Source organism: Amaranthus tricolor, chromosome 7, assembly GCF_026212465.1.
Source record: "Amaranthus tricolor cultivar Red isolate AtriRed21 chromosome 7, ASM2621246v1, whole genome shotgun sequence".
Taxonomy (NCBI): domain Eukaryota; kingdom Viridiplantae; phylum Streptophyta; class Magnoliopsida; order Caryophyllales; family Amaranthaceae; genus Amaranthus; species Amaranthus tricolor.
Genome location: NC_080053.1, coordinates 3,666,710 through 3,693,968, shown reverse-complemented (window position 1 = coordinate 3,693,968; position 27,259 = coordinate 3,666,710). Strand labels below are relative to the sequence as shown.

General features: G+C 33.0%; 2 protein-coding genes and 1 long non-coding RNA gene across 8 annotated transcripts; 2 read left to right on the top strand and 1 right to left on the bottom strand.

Annotated features, from left to right (window-relative positions):
- Window positions 1–345: 345 nt before the first annotated feature.
- LOC130818820 (probable prolyl 4-hydroxylase 7) lies at window positions 346–7,586 on the bottom strand. Its single transcript, XM_057685047.1, has 8 exons — window positions 7,281–7,586; window positions 7,108–7,200; window positions 6,962–7,019; window positions 6,757–6,861; window positions 2,256–2,313; window positions 1,997–2,172; window positions 1,866–1,926; window positions 346–865 (listed from the first exon to the last, which is right to left on the bottom strand). The coding sequence occupies exons 1-8, from the start codon at window positions 7,364–7,366 to the stop codon at window positions 561–563; spliced, it is 942 nt and encodes a 313-aa protein (XP_057541030.1). The 5' UTR covers window positions 7,367–7,586; the 3' UTR covers window positions 346–560.
- A 4,387-nt stretch (window positions 7,587–11,973) lies between these two features.
- On the top strand, window positions 11,974–16,740 carry LOC130818819 (uncharacterized). 6 transcript variants are annotated; one of them, XR_009044011.1, is made up of 6 exons: window positions 11,974–12,141; window positions 12,460–12,568; window positions 13,065–15,209; window positions 15,395–15,539; window positions 15,876–15,953; window positions 16,125–16,737. It is a non-coding gene; the product is annotated as an uncharacterized LOC130818819 (long non-coding RNA). The 6 variants fall into 6 exon arrangements; XR_009044014.1 differs by having other exon boundaries at window positions 12,035–12,377; window positions 16,125–16,739; XR_009044013.1 differs by having other exon boundaries at window positions 12,036–12,568; window positions 13,065–13,303; window positions 14,112–15,209; window positions 16,125–16,736.
- Window positions 16,741–18,503: 1,763 nt separating this feature from the next.
- On the top strand, window positions 18,504–21,652 carry LOC130818818 (serine/threonine-protein kinase D6PKL1). The gene is made up of 2 exons (XM_057685046.1): window positions 18,504–19,487; window positions 20,429–21,652. The coding sequence occupies exons 1-2, from the start codon at window positions 18,820–18,822 to the stop codon at window positions 21,321–21,323; spliced, it is 1,563 nt and encodes a 520-aa protein (XP_057541029.1). The 5' UTR covers window positions 18,504–18,819; the 3' UTR covers window positions 21,324–21,652.
- Window positions 21,653–27,259: the final 5,607 nt, after the last annotated feature.

The following is a 27,259-nucleotide window of genomic DNA, read 5'->3' as shown; positions in this document are numbered from 1 at the left end:
TGATTCAAACTAAACCAGATGTACAAATGTAAAAATGCGTCGTCTTTTGTCTATATCTAGATGCATGGTTTACATGACAAAAAGGTTCTTATCAGTTGTCACCATCCTTCCAAATGAAGGACATGGGGGTGACAGATGTGCTTTTAGGTATTAAAATGGAAGGTATAAAGTAAAACTTAGCCTAAGTTAATCTCACCACATTGAGAAATTATCAAACGCCTTTAAGATGCTATCCCTTTGGATCCTTAACTAAAGTTGAAAATTGATTATGGATACAATATATCAGAAGTGGAGTATTCATGTAATATATAATTTGTTCATGTAAATGACGTACCAAACCGAACATTTTAGAAAGATCTCTTACTCTCTTCAGTGTTTTCGTAGAAGGGTAAGTTTTGTATATTAATCAAATCATTTCATACTAACAGTTACAAACCTCAGTGAGGTTGTAGTTCCTTTGACAGACAACAGACAACACATTCTATCTACTACTATATCATTGTAGGGCGATTTTTTATCCGACATTTTACACTAAAAATTCAATCACAAGTGTACTCAACTCAACAAACATTGCAACTCTTTCTGCAATGCCCCTTTGTTTTATTGTTGCCTACCATATATATGGGGTTCTTCTTACACTCCCCTGCTCGTGCCCACGAAGAACAGAATACATTTTTATCTTCACACCCATTTGAAGGTGAATCTTCCTCGATGGATCTTTCAAAAGACCGAACATGAATCCACTTTGTAGCAGACCACTTTTCACCCTCGATAACAGGACAGCTACCATGCAAGCTTAGTGGATCAGTAGTTGCATCAGGGTGAAGACTGAAAAACAGCAAGGCATCACCCTTATTGGGTTTCACTGCACGCAAGGACACATCAAAAAATGTTAGGGCAATAACAAGGACACAATAAGATTCTCAGGTCACACTGAAAAACTAAATAACCATTGAGATGCAGACGTCAAATTCAGAACCTCTTAAAGCTTTCTAAAATCACAATTACAGCAGTTCCGAAGATGAGAAGGAACGGATAGAGAACAAAGAACTATCTTGAACAGGGGGATAAGTTGATAAGTAGGACAATTCTCTTGCCACAAGGACTGTGCGCCAATGTTCGAGTTGCCTTCCAATAGCTGTTATTCCAATAGTTGTCTGCCTATGCTTGCATACAAAACAATTTCTTTGCTATTGATAAGGTGTTCATTCAAATAATTGGATTGACTTCGGGTTAAGTGTTTTGGTTCGGTTCGAAATCGGGTCTTGAGTCCACATTTGTTTTACGTCATTTTAAAACTCTTTTTGAAGGCGAGGTTCGGTTACATGGTCTGGTAAATAATGAGTCTTCGGGTCTGTTTTGAACACCTTTAGTTATTGGGAAAATGAGCAACGGTTTTTAAAGAGCAACCGAACAACAATATTGCATTACCCCAATCCCATAAAGTGACTCTCACCTAGAGTGGGATATGAGAGGGTCAGATATACGCAACATTACCCTTGTTAATGATAAAACTAACAAGGTTGTTTCCAATTAATCCTTGGTAGATGTGCAACTTTCCATAAATAAGTACATATGATTTAATAAATCATTTTATTTTAGTCCATTATAATTCGAAACCAAATAACTATAATCTTTGGCCCTATCAAAATAATGGAAATCTCAAAAGAGAAAAAATGCTATTTAAACAGGAAAGCAGAAGACCAAGAAGATATTCAGATTGTCCGCTCCATGAAATACAGTAGAACCTTTCACCATAAGCACAAAAATGTTGCCAAGAAACACAGAAACTTTCTATACATGTATGTTTAGCATAAAAATGTCATATCATACAACAATGTGCATGAAAATAATGTAACCAATACCTGCATAACCACCTTTAGCACAATCAGACGAGCTTTCATCTTTAGGTTGCTGCAATTTTTTCTGAACAGAACTTCTAATTAGAGAAGCTTTGACAGAAAGGATGAGCTTCAAACAATTTTAAATAGTTTACCTCTGAATTCGGGAAGATAGTTTCTCCACCCTTTTCAACATTGGACAGGTACATAAGAACTGTCGCAATCCGGTGCCCACCTAATTGCTGATTAACTTTGTCATGGAAGTAATCAAAATGAGGTTCATATTTTTGACCAAGCTCATAATGAAGAATTTGCATGGCCTCCCCATTCTCTGTACAATGATAAGTTATATAATTATACAACAAAACTTAGAACTAGGCAACTAAATAAGGCGTGATATAGATCAACATTCACCTTCAGGAAGAAAAGTCCATGCAGCAATTCTTGCCTCAATTCTTGATACAATATCATCCTTCAAAGGCAAAACAAAAAGCAATCTGTAAGTCTCAGGTTTTGCATCAACATTCAATTAATATGAGCTCCATACAAATTGGCGTGTTCCACACTTAAGACTGTAAATAAAAGGAAGTGCCCCCACTACATCATCTAAAACAATTTCTCCACTTCACACATTGACGTTTGACCTGAAAAGAAGACCTTCAATTCACCTAACAAAATCTACAAATTTAGGCATATTTTATCTAATTGGATACTGTCAGACAAAAGGTCTTGAAATGATTGGGAAATGATTCCACTATTACTAAAGATGAAATTACCATGTGAAATCTATGTAGTGTTGCTTGGGAGTAATTGGGAGATAGAAATCAGAATGAAGTAGGTATTATTATGAATGAATGAACGATCATCGAAGAATGTAGTAGTATGCAGAAAGAAAGATAGGATTGTAAGAGTAAAAAGCATCGAAGAATGTAGTAGTATGCAGAAAGAACGATAGGATTGTAAGAGTAAAATTTACATATGGTAAAGAGATTTTGAACGTCGTAAGTGCCTATGCACCGCAAGTGGGGAAAGAGGAATTAATTAAAAAGAAATTCTGGGAGGATCTCGATGATATGGTCCAAAACACACCAATGAATTAAAATCTTTATATCAAAGGTGATTAAATGAGCACGTAGGGGAATGTCGTAATGGCTACGAAAACGTTAGTCGAAGTTTGGGCTATGGAGCTAGGAATGCAGAAGAAGAGCCCATTTTGGATTTTGCACTCTCATACGATTTGTTAGTTCGTAAAAAATAATTTAAAAAGATTGCTACCCACCTTGTGACTTTTAAAATTAAAGTAAACACAACCCAAATTGACTACTTCTTTATAAGGATGATAGGTAGAGATAGTAGCCAAAACTGTAAGATTATTCCAGAAGAGTATGTAGCCAACCAACACAAACTCCTTATCCAAAATGTTCGCCTTCAAACGAGACCAAAGGTAAGGAAACCTAAAGAAGAATGTAAGATCAAATGGTGGAGATTAAAAGGGGATAATGCAAAAGTCTTATCCAAAAATGTTGAAGAAGTAGATTGTGATATGACTTCGGATGCAGAAGATACTTAGACAAAGATGAAAACTTGCATCAATATAACTAAGAGGTAGTTTTGTGTTAAAGAAAGATACAACATGGTGGAATGAGAAAGTCAAGGCAATTATGAAAGAAAAGAAAAAAAAGCTTTCTTACATGAGGAAAATGAAGGAATGAGAAAAACTTTGTCGGGTATAAGGAAATCAAATCCAAGTCAAACATAGTTGTTTGCAAGGCGAAATTAAAGGTTTTTAAATAGATGTTTGATAAACTAGACTCTAGAAAAGGAGAAAATGATATATATATATATATATATATATATGTATATATATATATATATATGTATGTATATATATATATATGTATTATATATATATATATATATATATATATATATATATATATATAAACAAGCATATATTAATGACATAGGTGTAGTAAAGTGTATTGTAATAACATTATAGTTCAGGACGTGATCAAGGATCAATGGTGGGAGTATTTTGATGAGATATTTGATGGAGAACAAGAAAAAGTTGTAGCGGATACAACAATCGTTCCTTAGATAAAAATGGAGAAGCTATGCAAAGAATAAAAAAATCAAAGATGAATCGGGCTTTGAAGAAAACGAAGCTAAAGAAAGCAACGGGCCAGATGGTATACCTATTGAGGTATGGAGATGCCTATGGAAGATTGGAGTAACTAGACTAACTAATCTATTTGACATAATTTAAAGGACAAACAAGATGTCCAATAATCTAAGAAGTACTCTAGTGCCTATTTACAAGAACAAAGAAGATGTCCAAAATTTCTATAACTATGAAGGAATAAAACTCATGAGTCATATTCTAAAATTATGGAAAAGAGTAATAGAAATACGTATGAGAAGATATACCTCCAAATAAGAGAACCAATTTGGATTTATGGCGCCAAGGAGATACACAATAAGACAAATGATGGAGTACTATAGGAACTTTTTTTATTTTTAAGCTTAATTTTTAAATATTTGGAAAAATAGGTGTCACTCCAAACTATTTGCAAAAATAAGTTTCTGGGGAAAATATTGTTAAAGACAGCGTTTTTGTACCCTAATGGGCTGAAAAATTGAGTTTTGGATCAGTACAGGAAAAAACGTTGTTTATAACAGCGATTTTACTAATTTGGAAAACGCTGTGGAGAACAGCGTTTTCTCTTGTATTTTGTTTTGTTTACATCAAATGGTAAGCGGAAAACGCTGTCAATAAGAGAATTTTTCTACAATTCCATCAGCAAACTTCTCATCTTCTAAACTTCCACTCCATTCCTTCCAAGCTTCAAAGTTCCTTAAACAAATCAATAAAACAAAGAGCAACCATATTCCTTGCATCATTATTCGACCCATGAAAAATAAAAAAAAAATATAATGAGAAAACGCTTCTAATTCCGCCATTGTTGATGAGGATGATATTGGTCGTATGTTCTCCTACAAGACTTGCCGAAAAAAGTTCTCTTCCTTTCAAGCCCTTGGCGGTCACCATGCGAGTCATAAGTAGATCAAACCCGCTGAAAATTCCAGCGAATCAAATATTCCGTCGACGGTGAGTAATGTTACGATCGAACGCGAAGTGTTGAGATTAGCCATGGTAGAAATACGGAGGCTGATAAAAACAAAAGGAAATGGAACAACCACGTTTTGGAAAATCCCATTTTGAAGAAACCCAGTAGCTGTAAATTAAAAGAGTATGTTTGGATTTGAGTTCAAGAGGAAAGTATAGTCAAGCTGTTCTTGGGCATTTATTAGCCAGTCACATCTTCACGTAAATTACTCATATACTATGACTAATAGTCAATCAAACTACTCTTCAAATCCCTTTTATTTATTATTAAATTATATTACTTTTGATGTTATAGACAAAAATAAATAATCTGTCATTGATAAGCTTGCATTCGAGTTTAGCTAAACTCCAATATTGTAAATTAGTGCTATTTCATCACTCATAGGATGAAAATTACCTTATAAAAAAATTGTGATCTAAACTCACTTTGTTGACAAGAGTCTAATACTATCTAAAGACAATGTAGCTAGCATCATCACCTTCGTTGATCATTGTCTTCACCGTCATCATACATCATCACCATTAGTGTCATCACCTTCGTTGATCATCGTCTTCACCGTCATCATACTCTTCATTAAAATACATGGTATGGTGGCGGTACGAAGACGAAGATCAACGAAGGTGATTAGACTAAAGGTGAAAGATGAACACTCATTAGAGAAGATGGTGATTGGATCAAGATGATTAACCGAAAATAATGATGCCGCTAACTGATAATGACAGGTTATTATAAGACGATGAACATGGTTGGGTATAGGCCACACTTAATGACTTAGCTCAAGCTCCACTCTAGTGTTAAATGAGTTGGGTCAAGGGGGACTAACAGTTAAAGTAGTAACACTAATAATTCCTCACATTCACAAGCTACTAAGTATAATTAATTCAGAAGGAAGACGAACAACAAATGAACTGGAGATCATAAGCTGCTTTTTCACATACTTAAACTATAAAAACCATACCAGATGAAGACGTTGTCCCTGACAGCGTTTTTAGTCTTTAGTGAAAACGCTTTCGTTGACAGCGTTTTTGCCCAATGCTGATCCACAACCCAGCATCCTAGCCCATTTGGGTGTAAAAATGTTGTCATAGACAGCGTTTTTACTATAAGCTTATTTTTGCAAAGTTTTTTGCCTCACACTTATTACTCCAAATATTTTACAAAAAAAGATCAGATAAAAAAAAAGTTCGTACATAGGGCTATAAAAAGAGACTTGCACGTGGCTTTTATTGACTTAGAAAACATAGTCATGTTTAATAATACTACCCCTATATTATTCCTACAAGTTTGAGAAAAAACATTACTAAGTGCTTCAATTATCCACACCTCAATACTTATCAAAATCTACCTCACACAACCAACTAAAACTACCCCTATATTATTCCTACAAGTTACTAAGTGCTTCAGTAACCATTTCTCACTCCAGATTGTAATGACGTTTGCCTCAAGAAGAAAAATTAGGAATGTTTACTAATAGCCAACAATTTTAATGGCCAAAGAAAATGATAAATTTTATTCATTGATCAATAGAAGTAGAACTATGGAATAAAAATGAAGTCACTCCATTACATAAGTCACTTTATAACGGATTTCAGATTCATGTCTGCATAACCCCCTACTATAACCTGTGATTTAAAAAGTATGGAGTAACAATAATTATAAGTGGTTATCCTAACATCATTAGCCATTATAAATTTTTTAATATGTATTATGTTCTATAAGGTCTATTTTATGTACGCTAGGAAAATCAGACAATAACAAGTAGTAGAAAATTAGCGGTAAATACAAACCTGATGCTTTTGAAGAAACATGCCAGAACTAGTACGAACTTCACTGGCTACACTCTTACCAGAATCGTTATCAGCCACCATTGATTTCTCTAATTTATCCTTTGCCTAACCCAAAACAAATCAAAACCCACCACATTAAAACCAAAGGCATAGATTAAAACATGAAATTGATTAAAACAACCATAATATTTTCTTAAAAGCTAACCAATTTGATAAGATGATCACATTCTTCACCGGTTAAAAAATTCTTATACAAAAATGCCCTGAAAATGCAGCAAAAACCCAAAATCATAAACAGCCTATCTAAGCATTAATAGCTGAGAAAAACATAAAATAAACCCAAAAGAAAACCTTGGATGCCAAGAAAGTTGAGTGACACGAGTAGGATCGAATCCAAATGTAGGATTCACAGTCTCACTCTTTAATCTTAACACTGATTCACGCCTGCAGAAGGGAAACCACAATGAAAATCATGGTGACATTGTAAATCAAATAAGAAAAACAGGGATTGGAGAGAAAGAGACTTGTTACTGAACCATCCGCCATGGGAAGGGTCAGGGAAAAGCAAGAGTATGGAAAGTGAAAATGTGAGAAGCAATCGAAATTTCATTATCAACTTTTTCGTTTCTTGACAATCAACAAGGAATTAGGAATCAACAATGTAGAGAAGGAACATAGAAAGAGTTTTCTGGTTTTCTTATTCTTCCATTGACGTTATTGGGAAAACCGACTGAATTGTGATTTGAGAATTGTCAACTGAGAATTCGTCTCCTGGGAATGAAACGTAGAATAGAAATTAAAATGGGGGCACCCACTGAATTGGGTTTGAGTGTTTGACCGTTCAAGAAAATTATCCCTTTGAATTTTATTACATTTCTTTTAAAACTAGTATTTATTAACTGATTTTATTTCTTATATATTTTTTCATATATAATAAAAAATATAGTAAAGTGAAATTTTATTTGATTTGTCTTAAATCTTAATGTGTATTTTCATAATATTAACTTTCTAGAATTTTTTTATCATATGAAATTAAAGATATTAAAGATTAACATCGTGCATTGGATAGCTTGAAAAATAGAACTGTAGTAACTATTAAAATAGAAAGTATATTTTTTATTTGAGCAATTCACCTATATTGTCCCATTTTTATTTATAGCTTAGATTTTTGTACAATTTTATCCTTATGATTACTATTTTATTATGAAAATACACGTATTAACTTTTTATTTTGAAAGAAAAAAAGAAGGCTAAGCAACAGATTGAATCAAATCAAAATATAGAGCATCCTCTATCTAGGTAAGGGCAACATCGACTCACACCTCATCACTAGGCCTAAAAGTCGCCCATCTTGCTAAACGATGAGCCACCTCGTTATAATTGTGGAAACAAAAGCAAAAAGAGACCGAGCTAAACAATTGTCTAAAATAAAGGCAATTATTATGAATAGCCTGCGCATGGAAGCCTCGCTGCCCACAACTATTCAAAGCATCAATAATGTTCTTGCAATCACCCTCTACGAAAATATTAGTCCAGCCTTGACTCTTTGAAACAGATAAGGCCCAAAAAAGAGCATGAGCTTCAAACCTCTTCCACCGAGCGACCAGCCCAAACAATCTTTGACCCAGCAAGAATGAACTTACCCGAAGAATCCCTAACAACAAAACCGAGACCATGGTTCTCTCCTGCCTTAAAAAAACACTATTAAAATTGATCTATTAAACATTTAAAGGGGGACAACTCCACACAGCCTTTCTTTTAAGAGTATTGCCAACAGAATGATCCAAAGAAAGGGATTTGTGATACTCCTTAATCCAATCTGTAGCTCTCCTAACATAGAGAAGAGGAGATTCTGACTATTATCAAAAATCAACTCATTCCATGCTTTCCAAACTTGCCAACAAAGAGAAACAAAAGTTCAGTCGAATCCTTTCCCAAACTAGACCAAACCCAATCAAGAGCTTATCTAAATGAAAGAAAACGCACAATTTTAGGAAAGACCTTTGAAACTTTCCAAAAATCAATAATCCAAGGGTAGTCAAACAGTAAATGCATTAAATGCTCATCACGACCACACCGTCTACAAATAATATAATCAGGGACACCTTTTGATTGAATATTCGCCCCATGAGGAATGATATTTCAACATGCACACCAAACAAAGTCACGAACCTTAGGGGAACCTTCAACCTCCATAAATTTCTCCACAAAGAATCAAGATCCTTAGAACATGAAGGAAACTCTGTTATGAGTCCAGCCCATTTATGCAATACTTGTATTGCTTTGGGTAATATTTTCTTTTTGGGTTTTTTATTAATGGACCTATTTATGGGGCTTCTAAGAGAAGCTTAAGGGTCATTACTTGGCCTTATGTAATCAGCAAGGAAGGCAAACCATTTAGAGAAAAAAAAAACAGAAAAACACACAAAATAAAAAGAGAGAAAAAGAGGGTTTTGTGATTTTCGTTTCAGCCAGCAACAGCTTGATCAAGTGATCGATCGGAGGAGTTCCCGTGGTCCGATTTTGCTGAAACTTGGTGAGCTTGTTCCTGACATCTAGAGCTTCGTTTTGACTGGTTTTGGTCGTCGTTTGGAGCTTCGGTTTGGTCGGAATTGCTGTCAGAACAGACCTGACGTTTTTTTGTGCTATTCTTTACCTTTTACACTATTTTGATCTCTTATTGTTCTTGGCTATTGTTGGTGGGTGTATGAACCTTTTTAGACTGATTTAGTGTTCTTTTTCCCTCAATTATCAATAAGAGAAATAAGGGTGGACTCCTCAAAAGGTCTTGTGGTTTTTATCCTTCACATCGAAGGGGTTTTCCACGTATAATTTGTGTGTGTTGATTGTGATTTATTTCTCGCTTATTATTGATTTTTTTTACTGTCATATTGCTGTCCACAATTTGGTATTATTGGTTGATTGATATTGATGAATTGATTGGGTTGATTTGTTAGAGTTATTGGTTGATTGTCTTGTGAGTGACATTGTGGGTGTCGTTGTGACCCCCTTCCGATCCCTATTCAAAGCATCAATAATGTTCTTGCAATCACCCTCTACGACAATATTAGTCCAGCCTTGACTCTTTGAAACAGATAAGGCCCAAAAAAGAGCATGAGCTTCAAACCTCTTCCATCGAGCGACCAGCCCAAATAATCTTCGACCCAGCAAGAATGAACTTACCCGAAGAATCCCTAGCAAAAAAACCGAGACCATGGTTCTCTCCTGCCTTAGAAAAAACACCATTAAAATTGATCTATAAAACATTTAAAAGGGGACAACTCCACACAGCCTTGCTTCTAAGAGTATTGCCAACAGAATGATCCAAAGAAAGGGATTTGTGATACTCCTTAATCCAATTTGTAGCTCTCCTAACATAGAGAAGAGGAGATTCTGACTATTATCAAAAATCAACTGATTCCATGCTTTCCAAACTTGCCAACAAAGAGAAACAAAAGTTTAGTCGAATCCTTTCCCAAACTAGACCAAACCCAATCAAGAGCTTATCTAAATGAAAGAAAACGCACAATATTAGGAAAGACCTTTGAAACTTTCCAAAAATCAATAATCTAAGGGTAGTCAAAACAGTAAATGCATTAAATGCTCATCACGACCACACTGTCTACAAATAATATAATCAGGGACACCTTTTGATCGAATATTCGCCCCATGAGGAATGATATTCCAACATGCACACCAAACAAAGTCACGAACCTTAGGGGAACCTTCAACCTCCATAAATTTCTCCACAAAGAATCAAGATCCTTAGAACATGAAGAAAACTCAACAGATTCCATAGCATGAGTGTAAACATTCTTCACCCAAAGAACACCATCAACACTATGAACCTAACAATACTCATCCTCAGCACCCTAATGCGGCTACCCAAAATTTGATCAGCCTCAAATTATAAAAACTTCTCACTAACCAACGCACCCATCCGCTCTTTCCTCTCATTATCAATAAAATAATCTAGAGTAGTATTAGCCGCCAAATCCCCCACAGAAAGAGATAACACACCCAAAATCGGAACCCCCAAGCCAAGCATCTAGTCATGCTCTAATCTTTTTTCCATCACCTACCTTCCACCCTCATGCCACCCTCCAATACTTTACGAGAGCCCCAAATAATCCACCACCCGAAACTAGGATAAGAGCCAACCATAGCATTCCACACATCACATTTAGAATAGTACCGAGTCTTACACAGCAAAAAAATAGTATGTACCTACACTTATTTAGCCATGCTTAATTAAGTGTGGCTGATTATTTCCTTTCACTTGGAGGAAGAGTCCAATTAGCATATTTTAATGTCGGCTTTAATATTAATATGGGTTAATATGTTCATAAGTAAAATAAATAATAAAAAGGGAAAAAGGAAACTATAAAATAAAAGGCAGTAACTTTGTAATGCTAATTACACGCACAAAAGGAGGATGTAGAGATTGAAAAGGTCAGGCGCACGAAGGGAGTTCAGCCAAGGGTTTAGTGTGATGCTTTAGAGTTGTTGGAGTTTGTGTTGCCTCTGATATTATCTAGAAAAGATTTTGGCTGTGTCTTTTAATTTATAATTGATAAATGGTTCCGTATTATTTACGATCCTTTGGTTTCTTTCCGCATTGAGTTTTCACGTAAAAATACTGTGTGTTTTTTACTTTCTGTGTTTTTACTTTATTATTATTTGCTTGATTTGATTGATTTATTTTTTCTCATCTTACAACACAAAGAGAGAAAGTGTATTATATTGCCACTTTTCTCAACATATCTATCTATTAACTACTTCCTCCGTTCTGATACTGTTGCTACATTTGCATGGGTACGGAAATTAAGAAAAGTGATTGACCTACACTGTAGCTGATTGTTTACTTTATAGAGTATAGTATTTTATTATTGTTAATTGAAAAAGAAAAAGAAAAAATAGGTTGTTAGGTTACTTTATAGAGTATAGTATAGTATTTTATTATAAAGTATAAAGTATAGAGTATAGAGTAGGATAAAAATAGGGGTAGGTAGAACTTTAAATGATTGTTTTATTACTAAAAAAAATTTAACAAGTAATATAAAATTGCCAAAAATAAAAAATGTAGCGGATATTATAAAACGGAGGAAGTATAAAAAAAGAGCATGGAAAAACAGTATTCATTTTTTGATCTAAGGAATATTGTTTACCCCTTTTAATGTAGAGCTTACATGTGTAATTAAGAAAGGCTGAGATTTTACCACGCATGCTCTTGCTTTTATTCATTCTTCCCTTTTCAGGCCATTTCCTTTTCCTTTTCCTTCCCTGTTCTTTTTTCACTTCTCATTTTCTTTCTGATCTCTCATTTTCTTTCCTTTTCTCTCTAGCTCATTCATTTCTAACAATGGTTTCATCTGAAGTCTCTTGGTTCGTCACATTTCCATTTTTGATGATGTTTTTTTTTTGGTGTATTTTGATTGTTTATTGACTAATTATTGTTTCAATTTAGGGTTTGTGCTTTGATTTGTTGAAGCAATCAGCTGTTTTTGCCCACTTTGTTCCTTATTTTTACTTATATTGTGTAGTGATTTTTCAAATGTTTTGGCTTTAATTGATTTCTTGCTATTTTATTGCTTCTTCTACATTTATTCAACCTAAATCAGGTTTGGCTTTGTCATTTGTGGGTTATTGTTTCTTTGATACATTTCTAGAATGAGTTTCTAAGGGTCTCTCTCTTGACTATAGGTTTTGAAATATGATTCTTTGTCAGTTGTAATTTTGAGGTTTCTTCATCCAAACATGTTTATTTTCGCTGCTTGCCAAGGGATTTGCTGCAGAGAAGATCAATCTACTGGTAATTTTTTTTTCCTCATTTTTCTTTCTATTTTGCTTTTCTTACTTTTTCTGAATAATTTGAGACTTGTCTAAGATCAGGGTTAGATTTGCATGAATAATTTTTTTATAATTTTTTTCAATCTATATCTCATTGATTTGGATTGTGATTCATCAACTGTTATTATTGAGGTTCCCATTTGGTTTGGTTGCTTTAAATGATAGTCTAACCACAAGACTCCATTCGTCCACCATTCGTTGTACTAGATTTCTGAAGTTTGCAATGGCACCACATTACTAACATTGTGAACAATTTTGGGTTCGAATCTTGTTGCTTGATTGTGAATTGAATTATGAACCAGAAAGTTTCAGTTCTAACATTGTGAATTGAATCATACATTTTAGTACAATCTTGTTTCAATTCATAAAGTTTCAATTTTTTTATCAGCATTCAATTCTGTACAATCTTGTTGCTTTATTGTGAATTGAAGAGGTTATGTGAATTGTTGGTTTGACAGATTGTAGGTATTTGCGGGTGGCAGCCGTTTGACAGATGGTAGGTATTTGCGGGTTAGTTTCTTTCTTCCCTCTCTACATTCATAGAACTGGAGATTTGCATATATTCTAATGATTTGGTAACCCTAATCAATTTTAATTTTATAATTTATTTACTATATACAGCTTATTCATTTTACTAATTCAACGACAAGTAACCACTCTGAATCATACCGAATGCTTTCATGTAGAATTTTATCAGGTGATTTCACACGAAGACATGTTTTGATTTCAATAACGCTTGCTTTTACTCTTATTATTTCAAATGTAGTTGAATTTCATTTCAATTTGTTTATCTTACTTGATCTATTTTATTTGAAGACAAAATTCAGAGAAAGAGAGAAAGTTAGGGTTCTGATGAGAATATGACTTCAATATGATCAACTGTCTTGCAAACTCATGAAGATCAGTTTTAGGGATTAAAGATCCACTTGAGCTAAAAAAAGGGAAATGAAAGGAACAACATAATAGAAAGTAATAGAGGCTACTGGAGTGACTATAGTTTGTGGAACTATAATTTGTTAGGTTATTGAAGATCAGTTTGTTAGGTTCATATATAATTTCAAGCAAAATTTCAGATTTTGCCTGCGTATAATTTCAATTTGCTTTTAATGGTTTTGGATGCGGCCAAATTGCTTCGCTATTGCTTTTGGATGCGGCCAAGTTGCTTATTTTCTCCTGATGTGATTAGTGTTGGGCTATTCATAGTACTGAACTACATAAGCAAATGATTTGTTAACATATTTCTAACTTTTTGGAGGACATTATGTGCTTATTCTAAATGCATAGATCTTTGAACTAATTTTTTGGCTACAGATTCATTCAATGCTAACATTGTCATAATTGAGGAAGAGTCTGTGAAAGAAAGTTATTAGAGATCATGATATCCTGCATTTTGTATTTGAATATATAATATTATCATTTTTTTCTTGTGTTCTGGTATTTTGTGTTCCATGGCATTATTGTTTTCTTTACTAATATCAAACTTTGTATCATTTTCTTTGTACTAGGAGTGCAAATTATACCAACTTATGAAAGATAGAGGAAGGCCCTTTACTGAGAACGAAATTCGAAATCGGTTCTTTAAAAAAAAATTCTATCATGTTTGGTTTGAATATTTTTTTTTTCTGTTTGTGGAATAGTTGATGTTTCCACATTAGGTGTCATTGGTGGAAATTCTTAATAGTAGACAGTTCCACGATATTCTTTGTTCAATCTTATTTGCAAAATCGATGTCTACGAGTTAATCTGGTATTTTATTCCATTATCAATTTTTGGTTCCTTCAGTTTTTAAATATTAACCATGTACTAATTGCATATATCTAGGTATGGTATGCACTGTCCAAACCATTATCAAGTTTTGGTTCCTTCGTTTAAAATTTACTAATTTGATTTGAGATAACATTATCTTGCTTTCGTAATTGGACCGAGTCTCCCTCCTAACCTTTGCTCTACAGCTTCTTTGTGCGTGGCTTGTTTAAAGGTATCTATTGGAATATTTTGCGATAGTGAACGTGTATTTTGGATTGACATGATTTCTTTTATAATTTCCTTTCTAAATATAGTGTGAGAAAATACATCAGATTATATATCCCAGTCTTATATAAATTGACATCTGAAATAAGCAAATTATATTCACATTGATGACTGTAGGCCTTATAGAAAAGTACCTCTCACTTGGTTTGAAATTAATGTATAGTGTGCTTGTATTTAAGTTCTGGATTTAAGTTCTTCAATTTACATCTTGCTTCAACTGAGAAAGTATTGTTTTGTTTCAACTTAGACAAGACCCATGTTATAATTTACAAAACTCAACTGTATCAGCTACATCAACTATTCAACATTATTTACATTGAATCTAACATTTTTATATTTTCATGCATACATTCATTACTTTATAATTGATATCCTGAAATCTTGGAATGATATGAAACACTAATCAGAGATTGCAAACAAAACTCTGCAAAATTCATCGTGATGAAAGATGAACAAGGTCCAGTGATGTAATGAAAGACGAAGAAGAAATATGGAAGGACGCTTTATTTTCAGCTGGGATAGACATGTAATTTGTTCGAAACAGGCCAAGGATTAATGCTTATTTATTATTGGTATTCTTTTAATGCTTGTTAATTTGCAATTCATTTACATTTAGCCATTTAATGAGAAGCCGGTGATTTAGATCAATATATTTAGATCAAATGGCCTGCATAGTTTTTGATCTATATATTTATACTTTGTCAAAATAATTCTTTGGCTACAAGTGATTTAGATCAAAGCATATTTCTTTATGTAGATCATGCTAGACACAATTGGGCCTGAGTTGCAAGTCGAATAAAACAGGGAAAGAGATTACTCTCAAGGAAAATTGACAGGCAATACATCTAGAACAAGATGCCACATCAGATGTATTGCCTGTCAATTTCAGCGGTCTTGCAAAGGTTAGTAAAATTATCCTACTTCCTTGATAGTGTTTTTTAGTGTCTTTGAGATTTTTAACAATTTGAATTTATGTTCTTTTTTGATTTCTAATGTGTGTGTGTGTGTTTCTATTTTCAAATATTCATTCTACGAAGTTCTCAACAGTGAGCACTGAGCATGTCTCTACTTCTTAGTGAGAAATTACATTATGTATTAAGTAGAAATTGACAGATGAGTGTTTAATGTTTTTAGTGAGAAATTACATTATGTACTAAGTTCTCAACAATATATCATGTATTGTGGCAAAGGACGTTCTTTTAATTTGTTATACTGACTGCATATTAAATGCTTTTCAGGCTGTGAAGAAGGGGGACATGATATTCATGGGTAAATACCTATTCACTGGAAGTGAAACTACATCCGTGTGGCTGGAGGTGAGATAAGAATTCTGTAATGTAATTAGTTGGATTGTTATAGTTTTTCTGCTTGGGCTTAAGTGTGAGGTTTCTTTTCTAAATACTATATTGATGGCATGTATAAGGAGTCGCAAACATAGTTGCGATGTTTTCTATCTGACTTGTGCTCTGTGTCTCGTACTTGAGCAGGTATATTAATGGGCTGTAAGCATCATGATCTCCAGTTTACTGTGAAGCTTTTAAGAATGAGAGAGTGAATCATGTAGGAATTAGGATGCCTTGTTTAGCTTAATATTCCAAAATAATACATACTATAACGGTGCAGGTGTATGACTCTGTCTAGATGGGTTAGTGTATTATGTCATGCAATTGGAGTCCGACAGGAAAATGTTTTCTTCGTATCTGAGGTCAAAGGAGAAAATGTCATCTGTGTGATCAATATTACCGCAACTTTGGATGGGACTATATTCACTTTGCATGCTTCTCAAGTTCATATTGATATGCCCACATTGTCCGAGAAGGATTTGATTTGTATTATTATTAATAGAAATGTATAAAACAACATTTGGAATTTTGAAACTGTAAAATGTTAGGGTTTTTGATACTCTTTTTTTTTTGACTGATTTTACACTAATTTAACTATTTTCAATTGTTATTATTATTTATGTTATTGTTTTTGTTGTTAGATTCTCTTCTTGGTGTTGAGCTAAAGTTTTACTCTTGCTTCTACTTACTTCCAATATTACAAGTTTGGCTCTTCCATTTTCTTTTGTATTCCCCTCACCCACCATTCCATTTTTTAATTTTTTTTTTGGGTTTTTCGACCGAGTTTTGCACTGATTTCACTAATTTCAATTGTTATTATTTTCGTTATTATTATTGTTTTTCCCAATTTTTTTTCCTCTTGCTTTTGCTCTCTTCGTTATAGGTGCTCTTGATTTTGGTGGTACTGTTGCTCTCATGGTTTTTGATTACTGCATTTTGTTGTTATTTGTGATGTTCATATTTACAATTTTAGCCTTTAGAGTCAATTTCCCTAAGCTTATAGTTGCTTGGTTATGTTATTTATAGAGTTTCATGTACAATGGGTGTTTACAACAATATCGAATCAATGGGTATTTAGTTTCTCCATGGGTATCAATATTGACTCTGCTTTTCTTAAAATTGAATCATGCATCTTGAGTTGACCTTATAGCGAGGAAAGTTTATACTTGCAATGTGCTGACTATTTCTCTTAGGCCTTTTAGGTGTGCACTTATCACATCTTTGATGTATTATAAATACTGTTAATGCTTCTATTCACTATCCCAAAATGTCATTGTCTTATTACGTTGTGGTTGTGGATGATGGGACGCATAATGTTGCTTTTGATTTTGTTCCGGGTTCTTCTACTTGGAAGAAACCATGGCAAGGGAGAAGCTATAAGAAAAGTGAGTTAACTCAAGCTATTCAGAATTCTACATTTTTTGTTTTGTATCATTTGCTGGTAATGACTTGCACATATTTAATTCAAGTGCAAATTTTGACTGCACACAATTTTGTTGGTCAATAATTTTAAGATAAATGTCTTATAGCGGTTGAATGTTTGTAGTACTAAAATCTTTCTTGTTGGGAGCAACTTTTATCGTATATGTTTCTTGTTGCATATGGGCAATTTGTTCATTCCTGCGTGTGACCATAATCTCGTGGTATTTTTAGTGACATTGCTCAACTCAATTCAATCACATATTCACATTTGCAAGACAATTCAATTAATAAAATGACATTATACTCCCTTTGTACTACGACATTGAAATTGTAATATGTTCATTTGTAATATTTTTAATAAAAATATATAAAAACAATATTTGAAAATTTGATAGTGTAACTAATATTTTAAAAAATAAACTGTACGTCATATTTTTAAAAGTTCATAATATATTTTTAAAATTTTTTTATTAAATGTATTAATAGATATTGAATTCCCAACACTAAATTTTAAAATCCTATTAAAATTAAATGACAATATAAAAATGAGTAATATTTGCACCAAATTTGTAAGTAGCAAGCATGCATTACGTATCACCTTTTTAATGGTTCAAAGCAGGTGTGTAGTAGTCTAATGTTAATTGTATTGGCTGTTAGAACAACTCTTTTTGCACCTCTCAATCTGCAATATTTTTATTTCATTTTATTTTATTTTATTTATAAATTTTGAGTTCTTAACCATTTAATTTAAAGATCTATTAATTTTTTTTTATCTTATTCTCTAATTAAATTATTATTTTTGTTAAATTTTATCTATTTTAAAACTTGTGTAAAATAAGAAGGATGAAGTATGTATAAAAAATTTGGTACATTACATATTAATTTTGAGGCTTTATGGAAAAACTGAATCACTTTTGTCTCCCTCGTAATTCCAAAGGCATCCCTTTTCTCTTTCCCTCCTTACTTTCTCTCAATATGTGTGTAGACTGTAGAGTTGGATTATTATTTTCTTTATATTTTTGTCTGTAAGCTGTATTCTTTCATTCAGGGCACTCATCCAGTCCCACCCCAACTCCCCTTCATTGCCTTTGGCCTTTGGGTTTGGCTTTCCCATGCTATTAACTATCCCTCTCCCACCCAAATATACTCCTAATTACTCCTACTAACAACACTTCACTAACCCATTTCAAATTTGAATGCCGTTTTTTTTCTTTCCCTCTCTCTCTCTCTCTCTCACACACACTTTCTCTCTCCTCCATTTTCTCCCGCTTTGACCGCCTCGACGACGACGTCCCCTACTATTGACCCATATTCAATTCCCATAACTTGCACACCCCTAAAAGATAACTACAACTAAATCATTTTTATTTCCTTCATTGACCCATAATTACTTCATCAAACACTCTCTAAAAATATCATGAATAAGCTCCGGAAACAATGTTCTGATCTTGAAACCGATCAATCTAGCAACACTAGTCTCCAAGATCTAAGCTTTAAAACTAGTCTTAATGTGAGTGCAAGTCCATCTAGTAGTACTACTGCTTCTGGGTCTGATTTTGGTGGGTTTACAAAAACAAATATTGGGTCATTACTCGAAAATGAAGAGATTGAGAAAATAGCTGATTTGAGTTTGAGTTCAGTGAGTAGTAATAACGATGATTCAGGTGGTAGTTTTAGGAGTAGTTGTCTTAGTAAGCCTCATAAAGGGAATGATATCAGATGGGAAGCAATAAAGTACGTAAAAGGAGAAGATGGTGAATTGGGTTTATCTCATTTTAGGTTATTGAAGAAGTTGGGTTTTGGAGATATTGGAAGTGTTTATTTGGCTGAACTTAGAGGAATGGGTTGTTTGTTTGCTATGAAAGTTATGGATAAAGGGATGTTAGAAAGTAGAAAGAAGTTGTTGAGAGCTCAGACTGAGAGAGAGATTTTGGGTTTGTTGGATCATCCTTTTCTTCCTACTCTTTACTCACATTTTGAAACTAACAAGTTTGCTTGCTTGTTAATGGAGTTTTGTAATGGTGGAGATCTTCATATTCTTCGTCAACGTCAACCTAATAAGCACTTTTCTGAGCAGGCTGCAAGGTTTCTCATCTTTACTTTTATTTTATTTTAATGTTTGTTAATGTTATTGCCAAGGAGGTCTTACTAATTAACCACAATCTTATGGTCTGTGGTCTCTAATATCTACCATTTGTTAAAATTTATTGATTGGTTATTAATTAGTATTTATTTCAGGTTTAAAATAAATGGTATGCATTGATGAATAATGTGGGTCTGAGTGATCAGAAGTAGTTAATTTATGGTGCAGTTGGGGAAACACGTTTCTCTTAGAAATCACTTGAAAAATGTCACTTCAAGAAATGATTTTCGATGGTTTTGCTGGTACAATTTGAGACTCATGGAAGTGTTGGTATAATATGGTCAAGATATGACATTCATGAAGTTTGACCCTTGTGATTTAGCTGTGCCAATTATATTTGATGGGAAAAAATAGGATTTTTTGAACCTTTGGATATGGCATTTAATTAATCACTAGGCTGTCTCATGATGAGACGACTTCAAAATAAAAAGCCCACTAGCTAAAAGTTTTTATTATTAAGCTATTTAATCTAAATATAAGGCACGTCTCAGTGTCTCATAGTAAGAAGTGAATGTAATAACTAAACTAAGCTAAACTGAGTTGAAAATTGAATCCAGTTGAGTTGAATTAAAATGAAAATAGGCTCTGAGAGACTATGCTCTTAGTCCACCTATCATAAAATCATCCTAGATTCTCTTGGGGTTTCATCGATTAACTTAAGTATTCAGGTGTTCCGGCGAGTTTTAGGTATGATATCTTGAGTCAGGTAGATTTTTGGTTTTTGTGCATATGTACATAACTTATTAATCTGATTTGTTTCTATGTGTTTCTATGTGTGGGTTATCTCGGATGGAGTCGAGTTGGTTAATTAATGAGTTCAATTTTTGATAACAATACCGACAAAAATTGTAATTGAGGATTAACTTGTTCCAAATTCTTGCAGGTTTTATGCATCTGAAGTGCTTCTTGCTCTTGAATACCTACACATGATGGGTGTAGTCTATAGGGACTTAAAACCCGAAAATGTATTGGTTAGGGAAGACGGACATATCATGCTCTCAGATTTTGACCTGTCTTTAAGGTGCTGTGTAAATCCGACTCTTGTGAAGGCAAACAATAAGCCAAACTGTACAAACAGTTCATACTGCATTGAACCAAGATGCATTGATCCAGCGTGCAAACTACCTGTATGCGTGGAACCCTCCTGCTTACAACCTACTTGTTTCAAGCCCACCCTTTTCAACTCAAAGTCTACAAAGAGTAAAAGCAAAAGGCTGACCATCACAAGCCCGGATTCACTCCCAATGCTGATAGCAGAACCTACTAATGCACGTTCAATGTCATTCGTTGGGACACATGAATACTTATCTCCTGAAATAATAAGAGGAGATGGACATGGAAGTGCTGTGGATTGGTGGACATTTGGTATTTTCTTGTATGAATTACTCCATGGAAAAACACCATTTAAAGGTAATGGAAACAGAGAAACATTATTCAATGTAGTTGGTCAGCCATTAAAGTTTCCTGAAGGTTCACCAGCTAGTTTTGCAGCTAAAGATTTGATAAGAGGTTTGTTGGTTAAAGATCCCCAAAAGAGATTTGGTTACAAAAGAGGTGCAACTGAGATCAAACAACACCCGTTTTTTGAGAGTGTAAATTGGGCTCTTATTCGAAGTAGTATTCCACCAGAAATACCAAAACCAATAGACTTAACAGTGTTAAATCAGAATGACAGTCACACATGTAAGGCATCACAGCAAGTTCCTAATGATAAACAAACAGCAGCTTCAGATTCAGATAGGTCTTCTGGTCCTTACTTGGATTTTGAATTCTTTTAATTTTGTCAGTGTTAGTGTATGTTTAACTTAAATTAGGATAGTCTTTGATTAGTTAGGAATTAGGATAGGGAGTATAATTAAATGCCATTTGTGTATCCATTGTTGATTTTTGTTTTTTGTTTAATGAATGAAATGAGATGGGATGTTTTCTGGAAATCATGTGCTAAAAAAAGAAACCTGAGTGTCATTCCTTTCAGCTACTGTGGATAGTAGTAGTACTTCTTCCGTTCCATAATACTTGTTACTGAGTTTTCATAATACTTGTTACCGAGATGTTGTGTGGAGCAAGTAGTACGTATCAAAGGAAAAGAGCACAGAGAAAGATGCTTAACTTTTTTATGATTTGTCTTTCCATTGCCTGCTGGGTGCTGGGTGCTGTCATAAGTCATAAGTCATAAGTCATAAGTCATATAAGTCATATGGGGGGATAAAAGACTCAGCTAGTGGGGGGTCTAACATTCCTTTTTCATGGTGGGTTCTTGTTTATGTCAAGATTTCCCTGGAACTACATAGTGGGCCCCATTTCCTTTTTCGCTTTTTGAAGGGAACTATTGAGATTGACTACTCATTTCTGAATATTCCATGCAAATATTCACTCACCCTTCAATATTTTTACCCAATTCTTAAATTTCGCCACCCTTTTCATTTTATCGCCACTCCCCTTCAAATAAAATTACGTATTTGCCCCTAATTTTTAAAAAATTACAACTTTACCACTCCCTACAAATTTCTTATTTATAATAATAATAATAATAATAATAATAATAATAATAATAATATCAATAATAACAATAATAATAATAATTAACTTTTTTATATTCTTCAAAAAGAATATAAATAAAATTAATAATAATAAGAGTAATAATAATAATAATAACAACAATAATAAAATTAAAAATAATAATAATTATTCAAAAAGAAAAAAAAAATAAAAATAAAAAATAAAAATGAATCGCCCAGAACCGGGCGATTGGACCCCGGTCCAATCGCTAAAAAAGTGGCGATTGAACCGGGGTCCAATCGCACAAATCTTCCATTTTTCTTTTTTTTCTTTTTGCTTTGATTTTTCATTACTGATTGTTGAAGATTGGATTATGTTGATATATATTATTATTGTGATTGTTATTATTATTATTATTAAATTTTTAATTTTGTTTTAATTATTAAATTAAATTTATTTTTAATTATATTATTATTGTTGTTATTATTATTATTATTATTATTATTATTATTCTTATTCTTATTATTATTATTATTATTATTATTATTATTATTATTATTATTATTATTATTAATATAAATTTTCCAAAAATAAAAATTAAAAAAAAAAAAAAATGAATCGCCCAGAACCGGGCGATTAGAACCGGGCGATTGGATCCCGGTTCAATCGCCACTTTTTTGGCGATTGAACCGGGGTCCAATAGCCCGGTTCTGGGCGATTCATTTTTTATTTTTATTTTTATTTTTTCTTTTTGAATGATAATAATTATTTTTAATTTTATTATTGTTGTTATTATTATTATTATTATTACTGTTATTATTATTAATTTTATTTATATTCTTTTTGAAGAATATAAAAAAGTTAATTATTATTGTTATTGTTGTTATTGATATTATTATTATTATTATTATTATTATTATTATTATTATTTGTAGGGAGTGGCAAAATTGTAATTTTTTAAAAATCAGGGGCAAATTCGTAATTTCATTTGGAGGGGTGGTGATAAAATGAAAAGGGTGGCGAAATTTAATAACTCTCTATTTTTAATAGTAGAATTATCTATTTACTAATTATAGGAGTATTATAATATATATATGGGTTTACTTGGTATAATAAAGTTAAATAATGAAATACGTAAGTAATTTCAAACCTTAAACTTTGTATTAAAAGCCAATGATGGTTTTTGGTGACCGATAAAAATCTAATTCTTTTTTTGATTTCATTATTTACCAAAAAAACTTTGAAAATAGAGAAGATTGAAATTTATTTTTTTCAAAACCCTAAATTGTTGCAATCTAAATAATTCAACAGATTTAAGTCGGTTAAAGTAACCAAAATCTCACCAAAATTTGATCTATTACTATATAAACAAAATAGCTACAAGATCTAAAAATCTCAAGTTCACTAAACACTGTGAACATGACTATTAATGGAAGTAGGAGGCCCAAAATCATCATTGTTCCCTCACTAACCATAAAATCAAAACTCAACAACTACCATAAACTCAATGGTTCAAACTCAAGCCATGAAAATATGTTGAAAGAGAGAAAAAGACAAGGATAAAGAGGGAGAAAAACAGCCAAACCCACTAAACCTACAAAATTCTCACCTATCTTATAAAAACCTACAAATTGAGTTTGAGATTAACAAGATCTTATTTAATCACATTATTTATCTAACATTTTATAGACACTGATAGAAGTTATGCAAGAATTTAGGAAATTCCCAAAACTCTACATTTTTCATTCATTATATTTTATCCAACTTTATTGCAATTTTAGATTATTAAATACACAAATTTCATCTTATACATTATTTTCCCTAGTAATACAATCAATAGAGATTAGCAAAATCCTTATCCTAATTTCCTTGTATTCGACCCGCAGCTAAACGTTTACCGTGCGCTTGCGGTAGATAAAATTTTCCTATCACTAGCTTCTGAATACAATATGTAGCACCAGCTTCTCCACGTGTCTTAGTATGCTTGCACATTTGGACAACTGCTGGTATATGGTCATATAAATTTATCTCAACATGTGAGTTATCACAACTGCACGGTGTTGTAGCACAAATAGGTCAAACACAAGGAGCAAGGGTTTTATTGCAAACGATAACAATTTATAGAAAGAAAGGTTAAAAATCAATGAAAAAAGGGGGTAGGGTTAACTCATTCGTGATGACTATTCAATGACAATACACTAGCTTCTAAAGGGTGATTAAAGGGTAACGAATCGTACTAAGGGGAGCAATTCGATCCTTGATCGGGCTTGGGATTGCCTCCAAGCTCTTCACCATCCTCACTCTCATGAAGGAAGATGAAGGGCTTGGGCTATAAATAGTTTGCTACTTTTGCTCATCCTTCCTTACTCTTGTAGGTGGAAGATAAAGCTCTTACGTGGAAGGGTAGATGTAAGGTTCATTCCTCATTAATCCCTTACATCCAATTTCATCCATTGATCAAGGATTAGATTACTCAAAATCCAACCCTCGTTGGTATATTTGAAGCAATCATAAAAATCCTTAGCCTATGGGTAAAATAACATCCTATCTAAGCCTTTAATCAACCGAAAATCAATTAGAGTTTCATCATCATCAAGCTATCACAAGGGTTTAGTTTACACTAACCCTAGAAGACTACTCACTACTCATTCTAATAATTAAAGACATCACTATGGGTGATATATTAAAATATTAAATGTTAAACAAACACAAGAACGCAAATAATAAAGTTATTAAATAACAATGGTGAAAACCACAAATAAGCATAAAAATAAGAATAAACTATTAATAATCACTAAAAAAGAGTAAAATTTGAATAAAAGGACAAAAAGAGTATAATTATAATAAATGGCTCATATAATAATATTTTGATTATACATTTTAAGTCCTAATACTCGTTCATGGCATCATCAAATTAACATACTGCTCAAATAATCTAAAATCCGGTTATTTTTGGACTTCTTACATAAAATTTTTTTGCAATGTTGACATCGTTACTTTTGCTCATTTCCATCTAAAGGCATGCTCTTTCTCATAGGCGGAGGGAGGGCATGACTAAACTAAGTCTATCAGAGTATAAAACATATTTTGGGGCCTCAATCATAAGCTTAAGCTTTTGGTTGAGTTGGTTCCTTGACATGGTATCAGAAACCTACGTGACGGAAGGTCACGGATTCGAATCTCATCTACCCCTCATTTTAAATTGGAATATTTCGCGCCAGGTATATAGAGAGTCTGTGCTGCATCATCTCTTTTTTATATTAAGATTGTATTATTAATCCAATTTGAAGAGTATACAACCATATACTCTGCTGGGAACACTTTGGAATCTTTTTATATAAATTCTCAAAATAAATTACAAAATTCTTAATCAAGCAGAATTTAATTTATTAAACGGTTATAGATTCTGTTGAGTATATCAGCTCCTCTAAGGCACATGCTTAGCTGTCCTCTTCACATCTTACCACAGCTTCAGTTAATCTACCAACAAGGCTGCTTTTATCTCTCCCTCACGTGGTATCAAGAAATGCATGAAGTATCAAGAAGTGCACGTGGTCGTGGTGTCAAGATCTCTGCAGGTGTTCTCAAGTAGAGTTAGTTAGGAGGCTGTTATATTTTATCCTAGTCAGCATAGTTTGTTAGAAATAGTTTTTCTAAGTTTTTTTTTTTAGTTCTTGTATGTATAGGTTGCTTTCTCTTGTATTGACTCCTATATATAAGGAGCTTATCTTGTGTATTCTTTAAGCAAGCATATTAATGAAAATAGTTTAGTTCTTTTCATTCTCTTCCTGTATCAGAAGGTTTTTTATGCTTGTTTTCAACATGGTATCAGAGCACTTAAATCAAATTCTGATTTAAGCAACGTTCTTTCCTGTTTTTCATTCTTGCCTTCTGTTTTCTTTCCCTCCTTTCTTTACATTGTGTTTCTTGATTTTCTTTCATAATCAGTATGGTTAATTACAGCAGTAGTAGCAATCAGAATGGTTCTTCTTCCTTAAACCTCACAACAAATCCGAGTTCTGCTTACTATTTGCACCCCTCTGATTATGGACAAAAGCTTATCAATATTGTGTTTTCTGGGTCTAGATTTGTTGATTGGAAGAGGGTGATGATGATTGCACTTGCTAGGAAAAACAAGTTGTCTTTTGTTGATGGAACTCTCACAAGACCTACAAACAATGTGGCTGCTAGTAAGGCATGGGATAGAGTTAATAACGTTGTGATGGGATGGATTATTGTTGTTTTAGAGGACTCTATTGCAAAAAGTATATTTTCCTACATAACAGCTAAAGAAATTTGGGATGAGCTCTAAGAAAGATATGGACAAAGTTCTAATGCTCAATTATTTTCTCTTCAAGAAGAGTTAAATAGCCTAGTTCAAACTCCTGGGATGAGTATATATGATTTTTTTTTAACTAAAATCAAGACATTGTGGGATGTACTTGATGGTTTAAATCCTTTTCCTACTTATTAATGTGTAGCAACTATTACATGTGTTTGTGACATTGCCAAAAAAAGTTTCAAAATGCAACTGAACAATAGGGTGATAAGTTTTTTTTTTTTAATGAAGTTGGACAAGAAATACAGCCAAGTTAAATCCAACATGTTGATGATCATTGTAGAAAAGAGGAATGACTCTCTTGCTTGTAAAGTAGAAAAGAGGAAATTTCAAGAAAGAGGCAAGATTCAATCTGAAAATAACAAGAATAAAAGGCTCCAATTCTACTGTGATCATTGTAGGATTAGTGGACATACTAAAGATAAATGTTGGAAGTTGGTAGGTTATCCACCCAATTTTAAACGGAATACATGGAAGAGAGATAAGTCCAATGCCAAGGCTACAACAAGTCAACAAAATACCTCAGAAGAAGAGACCGTGACTGCAGTTTTTACTCTTACACAATATCAACAAATTCTTGAGATGTTGAACAAACATGGAAACAATAAAGCTATCAACACCTATGCTAACTCCTCACATCTAACATGTATGTTTTGTTTAACTACTCTCAAAGATTATGAATGGATTATAGATAGTGGTGCTTCTGATCATATGTGTCATGATCTTTTTAAGTTTTTTTCCTATCATTTGCTCAAGAATCAGAGTCATACAATTACTATTCCTGATGGGAGGAGTATATTAGTTAAATATATAGGACAAATTAAACTGAGTAATGGGATTATACTTAATAATGTCCTATATGTACCCTAATTTAAA